The following is a 23,023-nucleotide window of genomic DNA, read 5'->3' on the forward strand; positions in this document are numbered from 1 at the left end:
CGTATATCTTGGTGTTCTGTTTGATTGTGTTTCCATTTTATTCCGCTGCATATTTTGGTCTTCTAGTATTTGTTCCTATACAAAGGTTATTCCTGTTTATATCCCCATCAGGATGTACATACTATTCTAGTTGTTATGCCCCTTCTGAAATGTATTATTTTAATGATTATTTTATGAAATATTTCAAGTAATCTTTAAACAAATCTACTTTTGTTTAATTTATTAATTATTTATTGTATGATTATTTTTTAAAATAAATAAAATCAAAATACCGATTCTTTTGAAAAGTTACCACAATATATCATTATTATTTCATCATCTTTCGTGTAAAAGGATAATAATAAATATGTAAAAGGGTACACTTTACGGGTATATATGTTATTAAACTTTATTCAAATATTCGAATTTAGAAACCCGTTATGCCATATTGGTATTGATCTCTATGGTCTTCATTTTTCCTAACCTTTAGTATATGGTATAATCATCTATATTGAGTTTATTATTTTTCACTAGTGTGATAGCATGGAATACTAGATTTTCTTGTATAAATTCCAGAATTTTGCATCTTTCTCAAATAGAAGCATACAAAGTATAAAATCAAGTCATTATCTTCTTCGTTTATAAGGTTATTCTAACTAACTTATCTAAATAACATTATTTATATTTTTTTTTTTTTTAGTAATGGGTTGGGATTTGATCCTAAGACTTATTTAGTTTTATACGATAATATGATATAAAGCAAATGATAGTTACACGCTCTTTTAACTCATGTTTCTCCGAATCAACAACGTTTATATCTTTCGGCATGACTACCCACCCTTTTAATTTTTTCAAGCATTTTTACAGTAAAACTGCCAGAAATATTGAAATTTTCAATTATGTTGGATCCTTTAGAATTAATTGAGTACTGTGGCGTGCAAAATCTTTGCTTTGATAACACTTTTATATAACATATGGCCTAGTACCAAAATATAACATTTAAGTTATTAATCAATAAACTAAAAAAATAGTGCCTAAAATATTTATATCCACAAATAAATAACCAAATTCTTTAATATGATATGAACAACAACAACAAGTAAGTATTTAGGGTTTGTATCTTTGTATAAAGTAGTATTTCTAATTAAATTAAGAGAATTTAATATTTAATTTACAAGTTTTAGTTAAAATTTCTTATAATATCTCGCTTTAAGTCTCCTCATACCATTTGTATTAATTATCTATCTTATATCTTCTAATTACAATATGTATAAATCTCTTAAGCGTATCACCTATACCAATTTATTTTAAACAATTATTATTTATCTTTTAAGGAAGCAGCAGCACTTAATTGTTGGCATACTATAAAAAATTATTTTTCTTTCTAATTTTCCTAATAAATAAATATACACATACATTTCAATATTATTTATCCAAATGACATAAATATTTTGTACATATTGATCGTCAACCACCCAACACTAAGATTCTTACTACATCATTCGCCTACAAACTATGCCATATATTTTTTAATCTTAAAGGTAATGTTGTCACATGAAACTTCCAACACACCTCTTTTCATTTTAACCATCAAAATTTAATTTTGATAAATAATATTTTTATTAATTTCTTTAACCTGTTGAATAATTAAAACTATATCTCGTATTCAGTTTAAGTCTTAATTAAATTTTTTTAGTTATTAGGTTTCTCTTTGTAACTCAAGTTTAAGATAAATTTCATTTAAACTCTCATCTCATCACTTAAGGTGATGTATCTTGCACATGACTAGTAATTGTGTCTATTTCCAAATGCAAAATAGTATGAACTTTGATAAACTCTCTTACTAATAAAAAACCTGACATAATTTTATTTAGTTTTAGTCTTGATTAAAAACCTTTAGTTAGTAGGTTTCTTTTTTAACTCAAGTTTAAGATTAATTTTATTTAAACTCTCATCACATAATATCATTGGCAAATAAAATATATACTAAGGAGGTGTATGTAAGACATGTAAGATGTACAAAAGGCTACTTACTTGGTTGTTTGACATTTAGAAATTAAAACTAATTCGAATGGTCTTGTAGGGAAATTATTAACCTACATGTACAAAGTTTTAGAAATTTTGTACTACATATAAATTTTAGAAATAAACGAAAAAGTAGTAAAAATACTAGCAAAACGAGTAAAATACTTTTACGTCTCGCCAAGTATAGCTTCCTCAAGCAAGCATCGAACCTGGTCGTTGCGAACGAGTCCAAAGAGTACATCGGATTCGAATGCTCTGGAACACGGTAGCGATGACAGGCACGCATGTCAACAGCCGGTGGGCCGCAAGGAGTCGACCAAATCTAAGGGTACTTGATTTTAAGTACGGGTCCCTCAGTAGTTTGAATCGATCCACGTGGACTAAGGAAGCATGTGGGACCCACGTGCCTCGAACCATTATCATTGTTACTTTGTCTTTTGATTTTTTATATTTCCTATACACCATATATATATATACATATACATATATATATATACATATACATATATATATATATATATATACATATATCAATCACAATAGATAACAGTATATAATAAAAAACATATAAAGGGAAAAAAAGGACCCTATTAGCAGCAATTTATAATAACCACGTCAACGTCAATCAAAACACGCTTATGTCATTAATTCAGGTTCTCTCACGAGAGATGGATAAAGACTATATATATATATATATATATATATATATATATATATATATATCAGAATTAAAAGAAATATTAAAAAAATAAAAGTGTCATGAAATCCCTCCCCCCTTAACCTTTTCAACGTTCGAAAAAGTCCGGTCATCACCCACTCCAGAACACGAAGCACACCTCCATCCGTTTCCAAATCCTTGCGGTCCTCCTCCTAAATTAATACATGATGATCGGGAAAACAATGGACCGCCACAACAAAATCCATTCCACCCTCTCCCAACTGTCTTCTCTAACGCGCTTCCCCCTTTCCTTTGCTTTCATCCTTCTTCGGTCCAATACTCAACGGCTGTGTGTTCTCCAACTCGTTTCCCTCTCTTCCTTCCTTTGTCTTCTTCTTCTTTCTCCTGCTTCATTCACCTCTCTCACAGAGAAGTTGAGTCGCACGCGTAGGAGTGTGCTTGCGTGTGCTTGCGAGAGAAATAGTTGCTGAAACATGGATTGGTGTTCTCGCCCGTCTTTTGTGATTCTTCTGGTTGTACTTTTGCTTTCCGTGGACGATTCTCGGTCTCAAGCGCCGGCAGCCACCCCCACCCCAGCCCCTGTCCCCGCGCCCTCGCCGGACGCCATCTGCAATGGCATCTACCTCTCCTACGTGCTTGAGAAACGGGAGAAGATCCACCCCTTCACCTCTGACCCGGCGGACCAGCCTTACTCCTTCGGTGCCACCGCCACCGTCCTCAACCACGGCGCCTCCGACCTCCTCTCCTGGACCCTCCTCATCCCTTTCCGCCACCGTGAACTCATCGTCTCCGTTGGCGGCGGCGTCCTCACCAATGGCTCCACCTTCCCCTACAACACCACCCTCGACGCTAACGCCACCGCCTTCTCCGGCTACCCCAACACCGACCTCAAGACCGCCATCGAGACCGCCAACGACCTGTCCCAGATCGAGGCCAAGATCACCCTCGTCGGTACCTTTTTCGGCTCCCCGCCCCCCTCCGTGCCACTCCCCGAGTTCCTCGCCCTGGACGATCCCTCCTACAGCTGCCCGCGGCCCACCGTCTACAACGATTCCTATGCCGTGGATACCTGCTGCCTTCCCAATCCTAACTACGTCCCCAAGGAAACCAACGTCACTGGCTTCCTCCCTCGCCTCTCCGGCGACCTCATCATCTCCTACGACGTCTTGCAGTCCTACGGCAGCAGCTACCTCGCCCTCGTGACCATCGAGAACCACAACCCGCTCGGCCGCCTCGACCGCTGGCAGCTCTCCTGGGAGTGGGCTCGCAACGAGTTCATCTACTCGATGAAGGGCGCCTACCCGTCCGTCGTCGACGTCTCCGACTGCGTCTTCGGCAAGCAGGGACAGTACTACCAGGATCTGGACTTCTCCAAGGTGCTCAGCTGCAAGCGCAATCCCACCATCGTCGACCTCACTCCTTGGCAGTACAACAACACCGATCTCGGCCGCATCCCGCACTGTTGCCGCAACGGCACCATCCTGCCACGGGAGATGGACCCGGAGCAGGCCGTCTCCGCCTTCCAGGTTCAGGTGTACAAGATGCCGCCCGACCTCAATCGCTCCGTCCTCTTTCCCCCGGTCAACTGGAACATTTCCGGCACCCTCAACCCGGACTACCAGTGCGGCCAGCCCAACCGCGTCAGCCCCACCGCCTTCCCCGACTCGAGCGGCCTCGATTCCGACAGTCTCGCGCTCGCGAGCTGGCAGGTGGTCTGCAACATCTCCCGCCCCAAGGGCGCCAGCCCCAAGTGCTGCGTCTCTTTCTCCGCCTTCTACAACGACTCCGTCGTCCCCTGCAAGACCTGCGCCTGCGGCTGCCGGGCCGGCACCAGCGGCCCCACCTGCAACGCCACCGCGCCGGCGCTGCTCCTCCCGCCGGAGGCCCTCCTCGTGCCGTTCGACAACCGGACCGCCAAGGCCCTCGCCTGGGCGGAGATGAAGCACTACAACGTCCCCTCCCCGCTGCCGTGCGGCGACTACTGCGGCGTGAGCATCAACTGGCACGTCCTGACCAACTACAACAAGGGGTGGAGCGCCAGGGTGACGCTGTTCAACTGGCGCGAGGACCAGTTCGCGGACTGGTTCCTGGCCGTGAGAATGGACAAGGCCTATGCGGGGTACGAGCAGATGTATTCCTTCAACGGGACGGCGATGGAGGACAACACGATCTTCATGCAGGGCCGACCGGGGCTGGACTACCTCAATGGGGAAGCGAACGGCAACAACCCGGACAACGATCCCAGAGTGCCCGGGAAGCAGCAGTCGGTCATCTCCTTCACCAAGACGAAGACGCCCGGGATCGACATCACTGCGGGGGACGGCTACCCCTCCAAGGTGTACTTCAACGGGGAGGAATGCTCGATGCCAGAAATGATTCCTGCGAATTGGGCGCCCAGGAGCGGGGGGGGGATTGGTCTCGTCACTCTGTTCTTGCTCGTGCTGGCTGTAGTAGCTCTGGTGATCTTGGAGCTGTAGCTCTCTGTTCTCCTCCCGCAGCTGCCAATTCTTTGATTCTTTCTGTAAAATTGGATTGGATGATAGTGTATGCATCTGCTATCACTATTCATGTACTTTTGCATCTGCTCATCTGATTACTTTTTGTCTTGAATGGATTATGGATCTTCAGCATTTTACCTGTTGTGTTTTCTGCATCAGCTTCGATTAACTTTGAGACTTTATTCATCATCAGTTTCCTGTGTGAATGATACTTCATGCTTTTGTGTATGGTGTAATCTACAAAAGCATGACTTCTTTCATGAGAGCACCAAAGTAATTTACTGTTCCATTATCATTTTAAATTTTTACAAACAGTTGGAATGTCCCTTCAAAATCTTCATAATATACATATATATATATATATATTGGCTATAATTGTTGATGCACATCGCTCTTTGATGAATAATGTAGGGACAAGATGATGCCGAGGACCTTTTCTCATTCATAGCTGAAAACATGAAATCATGGACAATCAATCAATCAATCACTTTTGATGTCTTCAACCGTCCCCCATCCATAATTGAGTAGTTCTTGACATTGTGCACCTAATTATCGTTGATCTTTTCGTGGTCGACTTCAGTACGAGTGAAGAGCCAAATAAAAAAAAGAAAGAAAGAAAGAAAGAGTGGTTGATCTTTAGATTCTAAGGACATGTCCCCCAAGAAAAAGAAAAGACAGCTTGCCTGCCATAGATTAAATTATTTATAATATATGTTTGAGGTTGACCACTTCAGCCGGGGAACTTTTCTTGGATGATTCAGTCAACGGAAGAAATATTCTTTCGCCGAGCAATTAAGACAAAAAACATGCAAATTGCTGGCCGATCTTTATTCTTAATTATTTTTGAAAAATAATTGGGTGAATTCTTAAAATGATTTTTTTTTTTTTTTGCCACTGAACATTTAAACTTTTATCCTTTTACTGAAATATCCCTATACCGTTTCCTTTTTTTTTTTTTTTGGGGTTAAGAAAAGTCATGTGTTTATAGTTTGAAGGACATTTTGATATTATTATAAAAAATGGGATGCTCTAAAAAAAATAAATAAAAGAAAAAAAGAACCTTTTCCGGCTGAATTCATCCAAAATAACTCTTTTGAGATTTAGTATTTGAGTTGAAAGAATGAAACAAAGAAAAGGAGGACAATTGTAATTTTGCTGAAATGATACGATTTTATTCATAACTGCCTATCAATCAGCCATTTGATTGGGAAAAAAAGATGTAAAATACAAAATAATTATTCTTTTTGCAAAAAAAAAAAAAAAAAAAAAAAAACGAAAGACGACATTCTTTAATGTATGTAATGTGGATTGTGTTGATGATGATGACGACTCCTCCACCGCACGCAAATTAAATTGTATTTGTTGTGTTATGCACTCTTTCTTTCTTTCTTTGGGTCCGATATGTTAGTTGAGCACATGATGCTGACTTCTTCTTTCTTCGTGGCTTCAAACACGAGAACAACTTGGGAGGTCTTGGACGAAAGGGTTCGCAGACATGAATTGATTGATCTTTTATGTGATGAACTTGTCTTGGAGGAGTAGGTAATTCTGAGATGTAATTTGATAGAAGAAACAGCAGCATGGATGACATCAACGTGAACAAAAGGAGCTAAAGAAAAGCATGGATGCATCTATGCTTTTCCTACCCATGTATTCAATAATATCTATCTTTTGCCAAGTTACTTTCACCCATTCATTATACATCAATGTTGTAACTATTATTACCTCCGAGAATTTGTCATTCGTTCCATCAAAAGGAGACTGACTGGAAATGGATTGATTATATGGTGTAACTTGTATCCCATACCAATGAGTTTGTACATAGGCATATGCATAAGCATGCCATGACATGATGGGATTACACGTGGATAAGTGTATGATACATATGAGTTATTTTTAATGCATTCAATGAAATATGTGATCCTTAGATATGGATTCAAATATAAAGTCCGTCACTAATGTAATAATGCACTAACAAATCCATATATTTCAATAGAGACACATGAGTTTTTTCTTAAAAAAATAAAAATGATAAGCTTAACTATTCATAACAAAAAGAATATTATTATTAAAGTAGAGGATATTACAAAATTGGTTTGGCAGCAATGCAATGAGCTGCTTTACTCACCTCATTGTAAATATAAATGTGAATAATTCATATCTCTTCAAAATTAATAAATAGTTGCTAATACTATGGTCTTCAAAATTCATAAAAGTGGAGATGTTTCATTTGTTGGAAAGTGTCCATCGGTAGGATCGAATCACTTTCAAATAAAAAGGACTAAATAAATAAAAGCTGTACTCCTTTAATAGTTCGTTGCCCAAAATGCTCTCTAGCATCGCTAAGAGCCTTGCAAGTCTCCTCATCTCCTTCATCTACCGATCAGTAAGTAAATAATTGCCAAAAGCATCTTTAATAACAACACCAATGCCCTATCATTACTTTTTTCAAACAAAAATTCATCTGAATTCATTTTGAACAATCCTCGACTATGTTTCTTTCTCCCATTTAGTAAAAATTTAAACGAAATTGATCATTATTTGTAGATAGTAATTTAATCGTTCAACATAAGAGGCTGCTGCTGCTGCGGTTACTAACACATATTATGATAGATAGATAGTAACGAGAGTAATTTTATTATTATTATTATCAATTCTAACCTCATTCTTTGCTTTCCGTCGTAAGGCCCACAAAGCGATTTGCAACAGTAACTTTGAATATTCATATAGTTCATTTGATTGTTCAAATGGTATCTTCATCTACTACTATGAGATGGTAATACATATTGAGCCTGGATATTAGTTGTTCATGCTACAAAATAGAATGTACGTTTTGGGTTCAACACATTGACTCTTTTTTTGTAAAGGATAAGATAGATTCAATCTCAAAACTTTGTTAGGTAAGATCTTCAAATTCATTGGATAAAGATTTTGTGTCTTGATTTTTGCTTCAGCACAGTATGCTAAGTAAGAAATATCAAATCCACCTACTAAGGATTATTATTATTATTCTTATTCGATAAATTTTTACACCAAATATTAAAAGTTAATTAGTGATCGTCTACTACTAGACTTACCTTTTAAACATTCTGATAATTTTTTTTTCGCTGAAAATATTAGGTTACTGGTAGTTTATATAATTAAGACTCACTTACCAAATGTGGAAGGTTCAAAATCTCATCCATTAAATTTTATAATTAAAATATCATATTATCTATCTACTATACTCTCTTTACCAGAAAAGCTACCATTAAATGTGTTGGTATTCACCACAAAATCATCTCTCTTTTTTTTCTTGTATCGGATGGATGCCTTGTAAAATTATGTGAGATGGGTAATGTGCTTAGTTCTTCCACAATATTTAGGACCATTTGACTAATCACAACAAATGGTAATTATGAAGATCTCATGCTCCCACCAATCTTAAATAATTTATTTGATAACATTGCCCTTTTGACTTCCACTTTGCATTATTTTCTTCCAAGAGTTTGATTGTGCCTCAACACAGCCATTCTACACATCATGGCGTATAGGACCTTTTGTTTCTTGTAACACATCTCAGCGCTTAGGCATTCATCTTGGAAAGATCTCTGATCGCCCAGAATTCAGCTTATACATGAGATTAAACTTTATGAGCACTGCATCCAAATTCCCAACATATATCATAAAAGCATAGCCAACTCCTATAAACCCTGCGTTAGCTTTAAAGGAACCCACCATCACATTCTAAAATCCGCGATACAAGTAACGTATGCTCTGAAGAATTATAAACATTGATGAGAACAACTCTACAACATATAGACATTGGCTGGATATGATGGTTGCGAAAAAAAAAAAAAAAAAAGAAAACCTATCGCACTCCCAGTGGCTCATACAAATTTCAAATTGGGTTAGTGATTACACTATCACAATCTTCATAGAACTGCAGTTAGTTCAGCAAACATCACTTGAGCAACAGCCTTCAGACAACAGCCAACACTTTATTCACCTCACCCTTTTTACATTTAGTGGTAGAGTGACCCAGTTGAATACAAACACACTCGACACACTCCATCAGTACCTTCACCGGGACATGGTTGACTCCCTTGGCCGTTTTCCCTCCATGGCATCCTTCTTTCTCCAGCAGTCAGCACAAAGATATGGACCTTCCCATGGGTTCGATGCTGGGCAGAAGCCATCGACAGAAGTCACCGATAGGTCATTATTTGGTGCCTGGTCCATTTGGCAGATTGCACATCTTAGATGCCCTGAGTTCTTCAAATGAATTTTCCCCAGCCTGCACTTGGAATTGGTCACAATGAAATTGATTTTCCGTGTGAAATATTTCCAGTACCTAGAATAATGCATGTCTATTCGTGTCAATGATGTGAGAGCTACTTATATGGCAACCTGGATTACTACTAGACAGCTGAATCTTGTTCATAAGAGATTTGAAAGAAACAGCTTAGGAACTTTGAGACCTAATTTGTTCACAGCAAACTGTGTGATATAATGCAGGATATGATTTTTGGTGGTAAGATAATATAAGAGTGACTCACCGATCATTAGATATACCTAGAATTAAAACAAATCAAGTGCTAAGTTATTGCAAAAAGAAATTGCAGAAAAGTTAATAAATCATACCTGGAGCACTCCGTAATTCCATCAATAAAGTATTATATGATAAAAACACATAATTTTATCAGGACAGATCCTCTACCAATATCAATATCCCTCGACACTCGTTGAGGCTCCTTCATAAACTAAGAAGTCTTACAATCACTTGTGGCTCAATGTGGCCTCTGTCTTAACTTATTTGACCAATTGATTTTCCCCGACCATTTCTGTTCCACTAAAACTGGATGCATCATTAATAGCTGATGCACCTCAACAACTTAGTCCATCTGTAATTCTAGATCATTAAAGAGATAGGAGTATTTGCTGACAACATAGGCATCACCTCCACCAACAATCAGCTCAGCAGGCAATAGAAGCAGAATTTGGTTTCCCCATGGATTGTGACCATGAGGCGTTGTCCTCACTTGTATTGTCACATTTTGTTTCATACAGCCAATGATTCAAGCCTCCATAACTTGTGGCATGGTTCCAAGGAGGTGGCCACAAGGGAAGTCCAACTCTTAACGAAGTGAATCAATCAGCCACTTACCTTTAATTTGAATGAAGTAGCTGCCAACTGGTGACATAGAATTCCAACAAGGGGAAAAAAGCTTTCTTTATTTTTTAATTTTTCTTCTTTGGGTTGCGGGTGCAGCCAAAGTCTTCCAGGAGAAGGAAGCGAAAGTTTTAACTGAACACAACCTTAGTTAAACTGAAAGAAAAGAGACAACTAAGATATTGTAGGATCATCATTACTGTCAGTGCAATCAATTCACTCTGCCTGATCTGTTTTGTGCTGTTCAGTGTGACAATCAGAAGTCTGTGTCAGATAAATGCACTGGACATCGGATATTAGATCCCTGTTCCATGTGGCAACCATCAATCACTAGTTTCATTAATGATTCACAAGATGTAGTTTTTCCATGGTACAATAATATTAGATTCATATAGCAAAATATTCAAGACTTAATCAGCATATGTAACATGTCTTTGTCTAAAGTTATAAAAGCCTAACAGTCCAAATACTCATTGTTTCATAGGTGGAGAGCATATATACCTCTCAATAAAGCCTACAAAATTGTAACAAATAAGCCTAACATTGGTCATGATAAAGAATATCAAATGATTTAATTTAACAAAATTATTACAAACTTCTGAACTGGCACTTCTTATACCCTTTTGTTTTAACTTTATCTTATATTAGAAAAGGGAGCTGAAAGGCATCAAATTTCTTACAAAAGCTTTTAGTGCATGTAAGAGCCAATAATCAATTTCCTTGTAATACTCAAAACTAACAGATCTTTTCTATATTGATCTGGAAATTCTAATACTTTCCCCATATTTCCTTCATAGAATAAAATTTGTAGCATAGCATAAGCTTCCTGTAGGACCTCACTTGGCATTTTCAATTCCAACCCATCAACAAATTGGCAAGAAGTTTAACAACTTCCCCAACTTCATAAACTTGAAAGAACCTCATGTATAGCTTGATTCCAAATATTAATCACAAGTTGAAGTCCAGAAACTCACCAAGAAACCAGCAGAATATACATAAAGACAATGGTCCAATGCAAAATACTATACTTTCATTCTAATTGCTTCTTGACCATCTCTTGCAAAGACAAGATTCTGAAACTGGTCCTTTCTATTACTTGACAAGAATACCAAGGCTATCAAAGGCACTCTCGCAAATGTGTGGCACATTGACTGGTCAAAGATGGGGAAGGATGTCTAGTGTGAACTTGCCTTGAACATTAGCAAGACAAGATGGAGAGACAGAAACCCATAGATCCCTTACTACCTTGGCTCGTGCTAGAGCAACCTTGGAAGACCTTGAAGGGTTGATCAGTGGTAATATAAAAGGAGGACAATTATTCCAGTAGTCATTAAAGAAGTGAACATTGTGCTAGACAATATCACTAATTTGTCAAAAGGGGAGACTTTGGATCAATCTTATTTGTGCAACTGATTCTCAAATGCATTCCTTCCAACATCCCTACTTTGTGGAGTAGCCAAACTAATCATGAAGAACATGGTTCCATATTCAGGAGTTTCACAAAGCATTGTCTGTGATTGAAAATCTAGATTCTTGGGATGAGTTTGGACAGAGTTGTTCAAACTGTTGAGTTCAAAATTATATTTCCACAAATCGTGACCCCCTAGGTAAATGGTCAAACCCAAAGAATAAATGTTCTTTTGGATCAATATTTTAGGCCAACCAATGAGATTGGGCAAAGATCCTAAATGTAGTTCAATTCTTGAATAATTTGTAACTGAAGTTATATGTCAAAGAAGTATCCCTTACCACAGTTCAGTCCGAACCGAAACTGAACCGGGCCGAAACTGAAACTGAACTGGTCTTGCGGTTCACTGGTTCCAAATCGAACTGGAACTAGCCAGGGGCAGTTGGTTTCGATTCCTAGGTTTAGGAAATCAAAATTATGGATTGCGAAACCAATGATTCCAGTTTTGGTTTGAACCATCGATTCGATGGTTTTCTAAACTAAAACATAAAAAAAGGGAGATCAAATGGGGCTTGATCGACAATTGGACTCAAATGATCAGCTCAACTATCACGGACTTAGCTGAAATTGCCTAAGTTGTGAGGTACTCTTGCATTATCCATCCACAAAGGGTCAACTAGTTGCAACCTCGCTAGGTCCCGAAGGACCTGTAAAAGAGCAAATTAATTAGTTTGAAAACAAGTGAAGGACAAGTCCCGACGTCTCATGAGATAGTTTTACAAGCAATTCAACAAACACTTGGTGTACAAGAGAGAAAGAGAGAATGGAGAAAACAAGGACTTTAAAAGGCAAATGAATAGTCACAAGTCCGCAATGACTGTTCATCGGGTGTCGAGCACATAGGCAAGTTTTTGTAGGCTTAACGTGTGAATTTGTGAATTCTATCAATGCTCAACACTATCCTAAACCTCCATCCAGCCCTACACCACCCCGAGGGTTCTTGGGTACTGAGGTGGTTGACATTTTGCTTAACACTATAGTCTACAGAAAATAGACCTTGGCATGTGAAAACGAGACAATTCTGGGGCAGTTTTGCCCATTCTAGTAAGCGATCGCTCTATAGCATTGCAACTATTCCTATTCATAGTTTTTAAGCAAAAACATAAAAAAATAAGGCAAACATACTACCAGACATATGTACAAGCAAACAAAAACGATAAATGATTCATTGACAAATTGTCGACGCCCTCATCAATGCTTATTGGTAAGCTTCGATGGCTGCTTCTTCGTGTTGTAAGGCGTCTTCAGGCTCCCAACTGGCTTCTATTCAGGGAAGCTTTTGGAACTTCATCGAGTGTTTGATATGCTCTGTTCTGTTAGGTAGTTTTGTCTTGCGATCTGCTAAAATGACTTAACTCGCTTTTCGTAGGAGGTTTTGGTGGAGGGTAGCCGAGTTAAAACACTTCGAGAAGCAAATTGCGAATCTGAATGGTAGGCTTTCAAGAGTTAAACTCTCTCAAGAGTTCACGCCTCAGGTTGTTCACTTGAAGAAATAAACTCTATTCTCTTTTGTATAGATGAGTCTCTCTTGGCCAAAATCATCATGTTTTGCCTTCTTTGATCAGTTGCATCAGGGTTACTGCTTGGGGATCATTGTACAATCCATCCCTGATCCTAGAAAGGAAATTAGAGTGCAGTTGACTTACTTGGCCTCTGCCTTTTAATTGCACGACATTCATTAACTCCACTTTCCTGCTCAATGGATCGGCTATGGCATTTGCGCTTCGGGCTTGAATTGCATTGTTATATTAAATTCAGCCAGGAAGTCCTACCACCATGCTTGCTTTGAGGAGAGCTTCTTTTTAATTTGGAAGTAACTCAACACGATATTGTCTGACCTTAGCACAAATTGTGTTTCGAGGGAGTCGTGCCACCATACTCGTAGACAGTGGACCACCATTGTCATCTCCTTCTCGTGCATCGAATACCACTGCTCGGTCTTGTTGAGCTTATTGCTCTAGGCCATCGGGTGACTCTCTTGCATAAGTATTCCAATAGCGAAGTTCGAAGCCAAGGATTACAATTTTAGTTCGTACTAATGTATCGAGCCTTGCTTGGTATGGAACATACCGAGGTTTACCGATGATACATGCTAGGGCGTACCGACAGTATAGCCAAAATCATTAAAAAAACCTTCAAAAATACATAGAAAATAGAAAAAAAATTAGATTAGGATTTTTAAGTTAGAAATAAATATAAATTTAGTATAATTTTAATAAAAATAACATAAATTAAGAAAAATTAGTGTCATATATCTTTTTTAATTACATTAAATTAACCTAATATCAATCAAATTTTGATTAAATCATCATTAAAATCACTAATCACAATATTAAAAACCTAATAAAACTTAATTAAACCTATTAAACCATTACAAACATATGATCCAATCTTTAATATGCATGAAATATAAAGATTTGACCTATTGGGTGTCTAATTTTGAAAAAATCAATATTAAACACACTAATCAAAACATTACAGACCTTAATTACTCCCTAATTAACACTATTCTACTATCAAAAATATATCAAAAAATATATTAGACATTAAGTCATACATCTATAGAATAAACTTAATCATCTCATAAATCAATAAAAATCTAGAAAGAGAATACATACCTCTTGATTAGAGTGTTCTTCCTCTTAATCCTCCCAAATTAGCCTCCTAAACTTGATCCGATCCACAAAATATAACTTTGTTGAGTTTAGGAGAGTAAAAATATAAGACTAGGAGAGAGATAGGAGTGAAAAAGAGTTTCAAAGAGTTTAAGAGATTGAGAGAATGAAATGAATTAAAAGAGGGGGAAGGAAAGGATTTAAAAACCCTTTTCTAAGCATCAAACAATCAAATTGACTATTTGAAACAGGGCAATCTTAGCCCTTGATCGGTAATGGTTGAAATTTGACTATTACTGACTAGTACAGGTCGATAATGGTTGGATTTCAACTATTATTTCCTTGTACAGACCTCGTATCCCTCGATACGGAGTCAAATGATCAGTACCACCCGATAGAGGGTGATCCGTGTACTAGTATCCTGTCGAACCAATACGTATCGCATGTACCGAGAAGTATGCATCGATACAACAAACCCTGTTCGAAGCATTTGTTTGGGCTTCAAAAGGCTTCCCATAGTTTGGCAATTTAAGTACCGGTTCTTCCAACACAGTAGCCTTTATGTCTTGGAATGCCGCTTCATATTTGTCTGACTATTGCCAAGGTTACACTTTCTTTAGCAACTCCATCAGTGGAGCTGCGTCTTCGAGTACTCAATTATGAAGCGTCGATAATAGTTGACGAAACCAAGGATCTCAGCTCCAATACTTTCTTTGGTGTTTGCCACTCTGCCAAAACCATTTTAGCATATTGCATTCACATTGTTTCCATTGGAGCTATATAGACAGAGTACTTGGTGAAGTGGTCAGAAATTCCCAAGGTAAAAGCAAGCTAGGAACTTGAAGATGCTTTATGACATCATGAAAGATTGATGGTTATGTATAAAAAGACAAAAGCATCAAAGGAATCACAAGGAGAGAACATTAGACTTAGGGTGCTGTCAATGTTAATGTTTTTATAGTTGCAAAGACAGTTGCCTATAGTGTCTATCATGTGGCGTTGCAGAGATCATTGAACCAAGTCACATCGAAATTTTTCCCATAACATGAGTATGCTTACTAGGCTGATGGTAAAGCTGTAAACAACAACCCTCTTGATCAAATTTTCTTAGCCATTGCAGCACCTTAGAATCCCCCATATGGTAAATGAAAGGGAGACCCCTACCAAATAGTGCCTTGGAGATATGCATTCATGATTAAGTCAGCCTCTTCGCACTTGTGCGGAGTTTTTAGCTGAAAATATTTCCTTTCTATATGCTCTTTGGAAGCCTTGTGACACCACTTTAGCATTATTATGTTGTAAAGTGAGCCATAAAATATTAAGTTTCCTTACAATTATGTGAGACCATTCTTTGCCAACCAAAGTTGTGCATTTATGCAAGCAACCAAGGTATTTTGTCCTTGAGATCGATGGAAAACTAGATTCTATCGGTGCATGCCTAGGAGTGCCTTACAAATTAGCCTAGAAAAACAGTAAGTCCATGACAATGTGTTGATTAAATGTATAGCAAATACCATACTAGCCGAATTCCAATACAGGTAGTCCTCAAGCACACTAAGTTGGGTTAGGTAAATGTATCCCTTTTACATTAACTTCACTGTAAAAATTAAGCCTTTAGCTTGAATGGGAATGTATAATCAATGCACAATTCCAAGTATATAGACCACAAGACATCCTTGTTCTGAGATAAATCTCAGGGAATGTTGAAAATTAAGCAGGTTGTGTGCTTGTAGCATTGGCATAGGAATGTTGTGTGAGGATAAACCACATGAAAATACAACCCAAGGCCTGTTAGCTATTGACAGAAGTATTACTCATCTTAACCAAAATATATGCTCTATTACATCAGTACAAAAATAACATCCACTAGCAAATAACAAGGTGTCAAGCACACTGAAGGCAAAAGCATGACTTTATGCCATACAAAGTGGAGGTTGATTAATGTCCTTCAAAATTGTATAGTTATCCAATATGTTATATCTATTAAAGTGTTCATCTTGTAAATAATTTGGATAATATGCTTTTGCATGGAACAAATCAAATAAGTCAACAATCTCCTCTAGGATAGATTGTCGTAGAGCATGACTCATGATTCTATAACCAAACAAACTGAACAGCCATGATTATATAACCTTGGCTTATGGATAATATATTATCCATGAGTCATGGTTATACAATCTTCCAGAGATGTATATAACCAAAGGAGGGAACAAATACATTTATTTGAAAAAATATATTTTGATTGACTAACCAAACAAATTGATCCAGATTCTTCCGTAGAAAGGCAACTGATGAGTAACAACCAACTCAAATGATCAGCATAGGTATGACCAGAGATGCTGTACACTTATACTGCTCTCCTAACTGTAGGCACAAGTGTAAACACAAGGTGAAAGAACTTGAAATTTTGGTTGATCTGACCAATATTTGTTGATACAGAGTGCAGTTGAACAAAATCAGATAGTAAAAAATATTGGTAATCAGCTGGAACAAGCAAAATCATTGGCCAAATCTGAGGTAAAATCCATAGCCTTCCAAAAGTAGGGAACCAGACAGAACCAACTAGTGTTGTTGTTCTCAGTCATCTGGTCAATTCTAGGATGAGTTTGATTGTTCCATATTGATTTTGGCTTAATCTTTAGCCAATTTGATCTGATCTAACAAGATCCTGCTTCCAATATTGATTTTGGTTCTAAAAATGCTCATAAAAAGTGCAATTTAATATTCAATCTATATTGCATTTTCTTTCAAATTATTACTGGCAAAAGTTTTCCCATAATTACTCGATGCAATGCAACAGAACCTTCTTCTTCTCCCTAAGATTGTCATATTTGCCATTAATGAGAAGCAAAGTATATATCAACAGAATATAATAATTATTCTCTGTCTTTTTAAAAACCAAATATATTTTCCTTACATTAAATGACACACATGATGATCACACATGAACTCGAATATGAGAACTGTCAATTGTGTAACAATGTATTAACTAACTCAGATGTCTCGACAAATCAATATCTTGTCTTAACTTGAAAAAAATTTACTATAAATAAAAGAATTAACCATGAAAAATAAAGTTCAAGTTTCAAGATAATTTAAGTTTGTCAAAGAGATGGCCTGTGAAATTTGTCTAGCTAATAAAGAGGCAGAAAATCTGAAGATCTTTAATTCCAAGCACCTTAGCTCATTTTTAAGTGGACTTTATATCCTCGACAACTTATTTATCCAGCACAATGAAGAAAATAATGAGGGCTTCAAACTTAAAAAGTAGTCTCTTGACAGAGAGAGTGGACAAAAGAAGTTATGAAACAGAAGAAATAGCAAATGAGAAAATGACTAAACAAGAAAGAAAAATAATGGAAAGGGGATGACAGTAATAGGTCAACAGTACCTTTCTTCCAGCATCGCTGACCCCTCCTCAAATAATTCCTCGACAGAGCCAACAGAAGAAAGTTTATTAGGTTTACCACTGAAATTCTGTGACTTCTTCCTGAAAAGAAGGGATTTGAATTTGTTTTGCTGCTTTCTTGGTGATAGTGGGAGATGAGTATGATCAGTTGGAATTATATCAACAACTAGGCAAGTTGTGTCATCTTTCAGGCCACTTGTTCTCAAAGCTTCCTAAACCAGTATATTATACAAGCTAAATCAGCTCAAAAAAATATACCCACAAGAGTGTTACCAGAAAGAAACTGACAATAAACAAACAGAGGCTGGTTGCATATGCATGTCATCACCTTAACAACAAGTTTTGCAGAAAGTTCTGCAGGAAGTCCTCGGCAAGCTTTGGCAGCAAGCTCAGACGAAAGAGCATCCCATATGCCATCAGAAGCAATTATCAAACGTCCTCCAGCACTTGAAAGCTGATCATTCAACATAGTAAAACATATTAGTTAAAATAACATAAACAACAACAAATCATGTAGCACCCACCTTGACTTGCTTCACATGTGGAATTGGGACAATGAACTCGCCCACATCTGTATCCCCAATTGACCTTGAAAGACATAATCCTCCCGGCCAACACCGAAGTGGCCCAATCTGAGAATCAGCATGCACATTAATCATGCAATCCACATGAGACAGAATATTTCAGTCATATCATAATTTTGGACATCAGTATCTCTATTATCCCTACCTCTTTGCCACCGCAAAGATTAAGTCTTCCGACCTCTCCCCCACTAGCAGTCACCCGTTCTCTCTCCTCAATATTCTCTTCTAGCCTATGGTCAACCGTGAGCAATGAAACCACACCATCCTGCGAGTCCAGAATGCACCTCGAATCACCCACGGATGCCACGGTGACCGTCCACCCATCAACGACAACGAGCGTTGCTGTCGTCCCAGAAGTCTCTCCTGCAAAAAGAACAAAAGCTCAGATTTTTCATGGGGCAGATGAACAAGAAGAAGAAAAGCAGATGAACATAAAACTTGCCCTTGCGCTGGAAATCGATGTCAGTCTTGACAAAACCAGCGACAAGTGCGCGTTGAAGGGTTTCAAGCCACTCTTCTCTACCGATTCCCTGAGGGATCGCGCTCATAACGTGGTCCAGGAGGTGCTCTTTTGCGAACACGGCAGCGGAAACTCCATTGTGTCCATCAAAGATCTGTCCACGAAGAGCTGTCAAGCAAAAGGATGCAGAAGAAGAACAAAATGTACGAGAAAACCGAGACCGAAAGGGGGATCGGGAATACCGCAAAGACCGAAAAGGAGGAGGAGGCGTCGCCGGGGACCCGGAGGCAGTCGGGCCGGACGAGGAAGTAGTCCTCCCCCCTCTTGGCGAAGGCGGCGTGGCCATACCTGATGGCAGGCTTCTCGGACTTGCCACCGCGGAGCTCGCGGCCGATGAGAGTCGCGAGAGGGACCATGGTAGGTGGCAAGACCGGATCTCGAGGCCGTATGTCGGTCGCCATCGGTGAAGGGCGGGCTCCGCGGTGCCCCCCGATGAACTCTAATCCATTCCCTCTCCCCTCAAGGGATCACTCACCTCTCGCTCATTCCCATCAATCTCATCCCAGCAACCCACATTACTGCCCTCTCATTCCGATCCAAGATCCAATATTTCTTTTATGAACGAAAAGCCTCACCAAGAACCGGTTTTGACGACTGGAAGCTGCAATTTCTGCCGCAGAAATCGACGTCCGGGGTTGAGAGAATGCCAGAGGGACTGGGAATACGGAGAAGTAGAGGACCCAATACGCCCAAGAGACCGAGAGCGACAGCAGAGAGACTGAGTCGAGTCAAGCGGTTTCTCTCTTCCCCTGTCGTCTCGAACAGAGAGAGAAAATCACTAGGGACGGAGGAATCCGCGAGAAAATAAAGACCTTCGTTTTTGGATCATTTTGAGAGGTTTTTTTTTTTTCTCACAGTATTTACGCGGTGCATAGGGTAAAAATCTATCTCATTTCTTAATTATAATATTTTTTAAATAGATTAAATAGTATTTTTATAGAGATATCAAAAATATTATAAATTTATTAAAAAATAATATAAAAATCTGATTTTTTTTTAAATTCCAAAACTCATAAGGGTATCTATTCGAAATCTTATTTTTTTTAGATGATATGATTTTTGTTGAATTTTAAGCTTATTTATTTTAGTTATAAACTAATATTTTTGAATACTTTTAAGTGTCTTTTCATGAAGATATTAAAACTATTATAAATTTATTTAAAAAATAATATAAATTATATTAATAGATGGGGATTAGATCGATTCACTTATGGATCAATTCATAAGTGTAAATAACTTCGATTATCTTATAAGATGATATTTTAAAAATTAAGATAAACAAGAAACACTTTTTGAGAAATATATATATATATAAATAAATAAATAAAAAAGAGTAGCTCGGTGAGAAAAATTAAAAAAAAATCTTTGAAATTCGATCAGGATTTATTTATTTATTTTTTTTTAAAGAGAGAGAGAAAATAGTGAGCCAAGAATGTGGTGGGGGGACCGAGTCATATGGTAGTTCTAATAAATGCGTTGTTTTCCGGTTGTGCTATCCACAACTCCTCCCATGATTGGGTTGTAGCTGTATAGTCTTCTGTAGGTGCATGTGGATGGAGGACGCAAGGGGACCACTCAGTCGTAATGACTTTAGTGCCCTCATTCGGCATCATATTGGAAAATAGATACTCCAATTATATTTAAAAATGACAACCTTAGATTAAAATTGAATTTAAATTCTCAGATGTTGAATTACTGTCGTGCCTATCTATCAGGTTACCAACGAGAGCGGATTGGATTCTTTCGAGTACCTATGTCTACAATTGGATTAGAATTCTCGTTAATTAGATTTCGATTATATTTAGGGTAAGAAGTAGATATTTGAATTAGATTTAAGATGATTTTGATTATTAAAATAATTGGTCGTGTGATATAAAATTTTTGACAACAAAATTGAGACTAAGACAGATTAATTGTTTGATAATTACAACTCAAAAACTTCCATAATTCCAGAAACGGAAATAACGGCAGGGGCAGTATAGGAATTATTCGGAACAGCGGGACCCCACCCCCACGCGGTTTTCTCGCATGACGGACCCCACTCGGTGACGCGACCACGTGACAGCGGGCCCCGGGGGGTCACTTTCCCACTCGGGCGCAGGCCGATGCGTCCACCAAGACAAAAAGGAGAGAGAAGCAGAGAAAAGTTGGCTGTCATTCAGCTTTCTCGCCTTCGTCCATCATCGCCACCGTGGAAGCGCATGCACGACAACTGCCGGCAACTTCGTTTCCAGGAAGAACGAACGGCTTAAGCTGTGTGGAGGTAATGTGGCAATGTATCAAACATCGCAAATAGGATTGAAATCGCCGACCAACAGAAATCGTGCCCATCTGATGGGATGATGTCCTTCGTTTGGTCCTGTTCTAAATCTTTAGATTGGGCCCGACGAGATCATGCTCTTCCACCATGATAGCTAAAGCAGGTATCCTCGTGAGATGGGGGGGGGGGGGGGGGGGCATAGCCAGATGATGGCCTCAACACAAAGTTCATGTGAAAAAAGTAAAAGCTGAAATCATTAAGAGAATGGAAGGCAAGCAACGCAATTTTTGGGCTGTGCACAAACTACTTTATGAGAGATCTTTGCCTCAAACTAGACATTCAGATCTAACAGAAGATCATCAAATAGCGTGATCACATAACGCGATATCATCAAAGTCGGAAAATTGGTAACTAGCTTACGAACTATTTATTTGATTTAAGTTCAGGTATTATTCAGTCATGGCATCCCTATTTGTACGATCTAGAGAAGGATATTAGTCTTTGTTTCTTAGCACAACGCCAAGTTTAAGTAAGCCAGTCCAAATTATTTATGCCGTCATTGCAAAGGGTTTAAGATCCTGTGCTATGGCTTTTACTACTGCCGGAATACTTTTTTGGTGACAAGCAAAAGATATCATCAGCATAGGAATACCTTCCTTCTCCCTTTGTTGCTATATCTCATATGATCTCCTCGACTCCATGCATGTTTGTAATAAATAGTTCTCAATGGATTGCAATTGCTCCCAAGAATTTTCACATTGATGGGCTTCATATTCAAGACGATGAATACGTAAAACAACAGTACCTCCAACGTTCGTGAACATTGTGTATAATAAGGTAATCGAGTAATTCTTTATACTTCAATATTGTGTATAATAATTAACTTAAAGATTCATAAAATGGTCGCCTTCGTGTTTGGAGATTTGAAATTAGGCAAGAGATGGACTTTTTTGTGTTGGGGTAAAACTTGAAAAAAGAAGAAACAAACTAGATTTGATCTGATTAAAAGATGTGCATCCTTAGATTTATTTTGTGAAGTATTTTATCCGATTTTATTTTATTTTATTTGGGGGGTATTATTCCATGTGTCTGGTTGGGATTCTTCTTCATTCTTCATTGCTAATCTTCCTGAATATATATTTAATGGGAGATGACATTGTGAAAGATTGTTGCTAATCTTTTTTAAACACAATTTATGACCATAAGCATATACTTACTTAGAAATTATTGAAAAAAAAAAACCCGACCTTTGCTTCGTCTCCAAATCTCTTAATGTATTTACTCAGTTTCTAATATCAGAATGAGTTTTCTTGAACAGTGCACAAGTTTTGTTGGATGTGTTTGTACGATTGAGATTGGCATCACAATTGCTACGTGTGATTAATTAAATGGTCTCGTAAAGTTCAAGAGATCTCTGTATCACTAGAATTTTGTTTAGGATATATTATTATTATTTTTGTTGAAGTTTTCTTATACGGTTAACGTTGTCGACGGATAAGATTAAATGCACACATGTGTTCACTCTTAGTAAAGATTAATTTGCAATCTAAAGCTCAGGTAGGCGAAGTATTCAAAAATGCCTAAATCAAATCAAGCTCCATGACAAGTGATGGTGAGAAATCCCAAGAGGAAGAAGCTTTCTAAATGACTATCAATTTGGTACTTCATTTTTTTTTATATACTTTTATCATATTTTCATTAACATTTTTTATCGACAAATATTGCGATAAAAAAGGAAGACACGAGCATATATACTCATCTAACTGATGCATGGAAATTATCACCTGGAGAGCATATTTCTATTTAATTAGGTACAAACCTGATGGTCTTGAAG

General features: G+C 37.9%; 2 protein-coding genes across 2 annotated transcripts; one reads left to right on the forward strand and one right to left on the reverse strand.

Annotated features, from left to right (window-relative positions):
• The first annotated feature begins 2,987 nt into the window (after nucleotides 1–2,987).
• On the forward strand, nucleotides 2,988–5,373 carry LOC135605124 (COBRA-like protein 7). Its single transcript, XM_065094847.1, has one exon. It carries the CDS (start codon nucleotides 3,157–3,159, stop codon nucleotides 5,158–5,160), a length of 2,004 nt encoding a protein of 667 aa, XP_064950919.1. The 5' UTR covers nucleotides 2,988–3,156; the 3' UTR covers nucleotides 5,161–5,373.
• A 3,560-nt stretch (nucleotides 5,374–8,933) lies between these two features.
• LOC103973742 (probable protein phosphatase 2C 33) lies at nucleotides 8,934–19,693 on the reverse strand. The gene is made up of 7 exons (XM_009388387.3): nucleotides 19,112–19,693; nucleotides 18,852–19,023; nucleotides 18,555–18,772; nucleotides 18,350–18,457; nucleotides 18,154–18,279; nucleotides 17,808–18,037; nucleotides 8,934–9,457 (listed from the first exon to the last, which is right to left on the reverse strand). Exons 1-7 carry the CDS (start codon nucleotides 19,328–19,330, stop codon nucleotides 9,244–9,246), a joined length of 1,287 nt encoding a protein of 428 aa, XP_009386662.1. The 5' UTR covers nucleotides 19,331–19,693; the 3' UTR covers nucleotides 8,934–9,243.
• Nucleotides 19,694–23,023: the final 3,330 nt, after the last annotated feature.

Source organism: Musa acuminata, chromosome BXJ2-2 (genome assembly GCF_036884655.1).
Source record: "Musa acuminata AAA Group cultivar baxijiao chromosome BXJ2-2, Cavendish_Baxijiao_AAA, whole genome shotgun sequence".
NCBI lineage: Eukaryota > Viridiplantae > Streptophyta > Magnoliopsida > Zingiberales > Musaceae > Musa > Musa acuminata.

Excerpts from the sequence above, each read along its gene's own strand:
- LOC103973742 (XM_009388387.3), bottom strand. The coding sequence starts at position 19,330 with ATGGCGACCGACATACGGCCTCGAGATCCGGTCTTGCCACCTACCATG. Across the intron at positions 19,024-19,111 it reads CCTCCTTTTCGGTCTTTGCG|ATCTTTGATGGACACAATGG; the intron begins GTATTCCCGATC and ends CTTCGTGGACAG. Across the intron at positions 18,038-18,153 it reads CTGCAAAACTTGTTGTTAAG|GAAGCTTTGAGAACAAGTGG; the intron begins GTGATGACATGC and ends ATACTGGTTTAG.
- LOC135605124 (XM_065094847.1), top strand. The coding sequence starts at position 3,157 with ATGGATTGGTGTTCTCGCCCGTCTTTTGTGATTCTTCTGGTTGTACTT.